This window comes from Pyrus communis, chromosome 3, assembly GCF_963583255.1.
Source record: "Pyrus communis chromosome 3, drPyrComm1.1, whole genome shotgun sequence".
NCBI classification, from domain to species: domain Eukaryota; kingdom Viridiplantae; phylum Streptophyta; class Magnoliopsida; order Rosales; family Rosaceae; genus Pyrus; species Pyrus communis.
Window position 1 is genome coordinate 13,301,800 of NC_084805.1, and position 4,630 is coordinate 13,306,429.

At 39.0% G+C, this 4,630-nt stretch overlaps 1 protein-coding gene across 1 annotated transcript; it reads left to right on the forward strand.

The window, feature by feature from the left end:
• The first annotated feature begins 637 nt into the window (after positions 1–637).
• LOC137729835 (probable zinc metallopeptidase EGY3, chloroplastic) lies at positions 638–4,150 on the forward strand. Its single transcript, XM_068468879.1, has 6 exons — positions 638–1,402; positions 1,832–2,029; positions 2,160–2,384; positions 2,724–2,962; positions 3,119–3,273; positions 3,745–4,150. The coding sequence occupies exons 1-6, from the start codon at positions 842–844 to the stop codon at positions 4,098–4,100; spliced, it is 1,734 nt and encodes a 577-aa protein (XP_068324980.1). The 5' UTR covers positions 638–841; the 3' UTR covers positions 4,101–4,150.
• The last annotated feature ends 480 nt before the right edge of the window (positions 4,151–4,630 follow it).

Here is a 4,630-nt window from a genome sequence, read left to right on the forward strand (position 1 = left end):
TTTAAATTTCATTGAATTTCTATATTCATATCAAATGGAACGTCCTTACAAATTGTCAATCACAGTTGAATCACACATCGTCAAATGAAAATATTAGAATGCATGACAATACTATTCATCGATTAAAAATATTGTCACAATAATATTATAATTGTGAGTAAATTTCTCTTCCACATTTCGCTAAACAAAGCTAACTACGTAACACTTAGGATAAGGAACCAAATCCATCAAAATTGAGCTACCTAATCAATTAATCCAAGTCGTTGAAATTTGATCTAACAGTTATAAACAGGAGGCTCTTTAAAAGTTATAATAATTGTAGCCGTTAGATCAAATTTTAACGGTCCGAATTAATTGATTAAGTGGCTTATTTTTAATGGATCTAGAGGGGATCCGATTCCTTAGGATAATACTAGAGAAACCAAATTTAAAAATTAAAAGATATGTCACGAATAAAAAATAAGTACATTAATCGACACTTAATTAATAATCTAAACATCTACATTCACATCATTTAATTTGTAGATTTAATTTAAAATTTTGATTACCCTAACGTTATCTTTCAATGATCAGTTTATCACCATTCATCCGTAAAATTCCAATCAAATCGAATACCACACGCCAATTGGAGCCGAGGAGAACTCGACTGGGCTTTCATGGGGTCTCATCTTCTTGTCACATCCTTCAACACCCAATCCACCTGTCTTTCTTCTCCAGCTTTCTAGACCTTCCTCTACATTCCTCTCTCTCTCTCTCTCTCTCTCTGTGCATCCGACTCCTTTTTCTACAGCCACCACGCCATGGCCTCTCTCATCTCTCACTCAACTCTCCAAGCTCTCCAATGGCGTCTCTCTCCATCGCTTCACATTACTCCATTTCCTCATGGCCTCCCAAGAATAGCAACACCAGTACCACCCTCTCATCCTTCAACAAAACCCCATTTCGTAAAAACACCCAAAATCTCACCTTTTCGAAAAAACGCCATCATTTTCTCACGTTTTCCATGAAAAATGACCAGGAAAACGAACCCACTTCTTCTTCTTCGTCGCCGTCGTCGGCTGTTGCAGTTTCCGAGAAGCCGAGCGACGGCAGTGAGACCCAGAAGAGTGAATTGCCAGCAGAAGGAGCTGACTCTGAGTCTGATGAGGAGAAAGAGAAGCAGCAGGAGACGGATTGGAAGACGGACGAGGAGTTCAAGAAGTTCATGGGAAATCCTTCCATTGAAGCTGCAATAAAGTTGGAGAAGAAAAGGGCAGATAGGAAGCTCAAGGATCTTGATAGGGAAAGTAGTGGGAACCCAGTTGCAGGGATCCTGAACAAAGTTTTGCGTGACAGTTTGACCAGAGAGAAGGAGAGGCTGGAGAAAGCTGAAGAGACTTTCAAGGCAATTGATCTTAACAAGGTAATTTTCTTCTACTTTTTCCCCCTTTGCAAGTGTTTGCTCATGAAAGTTATAGTCTGGAAATCAATTTTTTTTTTTTATGGTGTAAGTGAAAAGGATGCACTTTTGGATTTGGATGTGATTAAACATACTTGTTGATGCTAAAACATGACTGGGTATAGTTAGTGAAATTGACCAAAATGATCATTTGCTGAAATAATCAGTTTTTCAGTATGTTGTTGATATTTGATTGTTGTGTCGTTGATCTATAATTCTAATGCAGCAGTTGGGATTTGATTTGTGATAATTTTAGTCAATTTCCTTTAAAGTATAGCTTACTGGTTATCAATTTATCAGAAGATGACCTGTTGGGAGCATTTTGTATCGTTAGTTTATGTCAAGAAGTACCAAACTTTTGTATCTTATGTTGTGTCTATTTTGATGTGGCAGTTAAGGAGTTGTTTTGGGTTTGATACATTTTTTCCGACTGATGTTCGGAGATTTGGAGATGGAGGCATTTTTGTTGGAAATTTGAGGAAACCAATTGAAGAGGTCATGCCCAAATTAGAGCAAAAGCTATCTGAAGCGGCAGGAAGAGAAGTTGTGTTATGGTTCATGGAAGAAAAAACTAATGACATCAGAAAACAGGTACTGATATAAGTATGAAATTGATCTAAATTGATCCTAGTCTCTCAAATGTGGATGATAAAATTCTTACTTTGATTAAAAATTAATGTTGCTTCTAGTTATATATTGACATGGTTTGTTCTTCTTTAAGGTCTGTATGGTGCAACCCAAATCCGAAATTGATCTGCAGTTTGAGTCAACCAAGCTGAGCACTCCTTTGGGTTATGTGAGTGCAGTAGCCTTATGTGTTGCCACTTTTGGTACCGTAGCTCTGATGAGTGGCTTCTTCCTGAAACCTGATGCTACATGGGATGACTACCTTGCCAATGTTGTGCCCCTCTTTGGTGGCTTCCTATCTATTTTGGGAGTTTCCGAGGTATTTTATCTTTTATTTGATTTGTCTGTCATTAATCTCGACAATTCATATCGTTGTCTGGCCTAGAATAATCAGGTTTTAACTGGCAAATCCTGTTTTTTTAATGATGTGTTAGCGTGACTTTTCGAGAAATGGAGAATGTTAATCCAACATGAGAAGCATACCAAGATTATTAGGCTTAAAAATGAATTTTAATTTAGAGAATACATATATGAGGACATTTTGCATCCCTTTGTTCTGATGTGATGGTTATGAGTTTTTGTACTCCGGTTCTAACCTGGTCTGTATGTGACGTAATTTTGTATCTCTCTTCCATTCTAACAAGTTTGTTTTACACAGATAGCGACTAGAGTGACAGCTGCTCGTCACGGTGTAAAACTCAGTCCATCTTTTCTTGTGCCATCCAATTGGACAGGCTGTTTAGGAGTGATGAATAACTATGAATCACTGCTTACAAACAAGAAAGCGCTTTTTGACATTCCAGTGGCACGCACGGCTAGTGCATATCTCACATCACTGGTGCTTGCAATTGCTGCTTTTGTGGCTGATGGAAGCTTTAATGGGGGTGACAATGCATTGTAAGTTCTTCACAGACCCTTACTCAGAAATATAACAGATTGCTTTTTTAAATGTCCTGCCCAAAGCTCTAGCGTCACCATCTCAAACTTCATCTGACCTCAGTCATCTCACTAATTATTTCGTTTTAACAAGCATCCTTTTTCTTTTCTTGGCAGGTATATAAGGCCACAATTCTTCTATAATAATCCCTTGCTTTCTTTTGTCCAATTTGTTATTGGTCCTTACGCGGATGACCTTGGAAATGTGCTGCCCTATGCAGTGGAAGGTGTTGGAGTTCCTGTTGATCCCCTTGCTTTTGCTGGACTTCTAGGTCAGTTCTTTAACCTTCTTAATTCATATTACAGTTTTACCTCATCCTCCCCCCTCACAGCCCCCAGCCCCCAGCCCCCCTCCTCTTTTGCCTCTCCAAAATTTTGAGTGCAGAGTTACTTTGCTAGTTGGCAGAAAGTTTTCACGAAATGACAGTTTCTATCTGGAAACTCAACCTCTGCAAATAGCTCGGCACCTGTGTTATATCTAAGCAGTCCTTAAGGTCACCTAAATTGAAAGAAATTATGTTGAGTTGTATAAGACTACATACTCTGTTAGTGTGCTTGTGTGACAAAATAAAACGCCACTCAAATATGTGAAATAATTGTGTTGGCATTTTGGGAAGAATCGGAAGAAATAAAGATTGACATGATTACTTAATGCCAAAATCCAGCATAGGCTTAAACATTTTGTCAAATGTATAAATCTAATCTGGATACAACTACAAGGTATTGGCTGCATTTTTTGACAGGGATGGTGGTGACTTCTCTTAACTTGTTGCCATGTGGGAGACTCGAAGGAGGCCGGATTGCACAAGCTATGTTTGGGAGAGGTACGGCTGCTCTGCTATCGTTTGCCACATCGCTTTTACTTGGGATTGGTGGCCTAAGTGGAAGTGTCCTTTGCCTGGCATGGGGATTATTTGCCACCTTCTTCCGGGGTGGAGAAGAAATGCCTGCGAAAGACGAAATCAGCCCCCTGGGAGATGATAGGTTTGCTTGGGGTTGTGTCCTCGGCCTTATCTGCTTCCTCACGCTTTTCCCTAACAGCGGAGGGACGTTCTCCAGCTCATTTTTAAGTGCACCATTTTTCAGGGGTGATATGTAAATAGGTCGAACGTACTGTATCCTTAGGCTGATGACCGTATTTGATTTCAAGTTTATAAGGTTTTGATGTGAAAACTAAAAATGATGGAATATCATGTGTTAAAGTTAAAACGTAAGACGACGCCTGTTATGGGGTTTTGTTTGTGCGTATATTGATCTAATTCAGTCGACCCAACCGTGCAACTGTAGATTACATCACATGTAGGATAATGACGGTTGAGTTGCGTAAAGCTGGGGTTTGGTTTCAAACTACTTTGTTTGTTTGTTTGTTTGTTTTTGAGAATTGAACACAAACTAGAAAGTAGAAGCCCAGATTTTCTTGTGAGAAGGAAGCATTAGAATCCGAATTGTGACGTTTTATTTTATTCCATGATGAAAATAGCGGCAGCAAATAGAACGTAGCAAAATTGACCGAACAAGAAAGGTCGCGTGCCTGCTGTCTCCAAAATTTCCTCCTCGTCACCAAACAAGTTTTGTGACACCTGTCTTGATACTTAAATGGAACTATAATTTTAGTCTAATAAGGAAAAT

Excerpts from the sequence above, each read along its gene's own strand:
- LOC137729835 (XM_068468879.1), top strand. The coding sequence starts at position 842 with ATGGCGTCTCTCTCCATCGCTTCACATTACTCCATTTCCTCATGGCCT. Across the intron at positions 1,403-1,831 it reads AGGCAATTGATCTTAACAAG|TTAAGGAGTTGTTTTGGGTT; the intron begins GTAATTTTCTTC and ends TTGATGTGGCAG. Across the intron at positions 2,385-2,723 it reads CTATTTTGGGAGTTTCCGAG|ATAGCGACTAGAGTGACAGC; the intron begins GTATTTTATCTT and ends TGTTTTACACAG.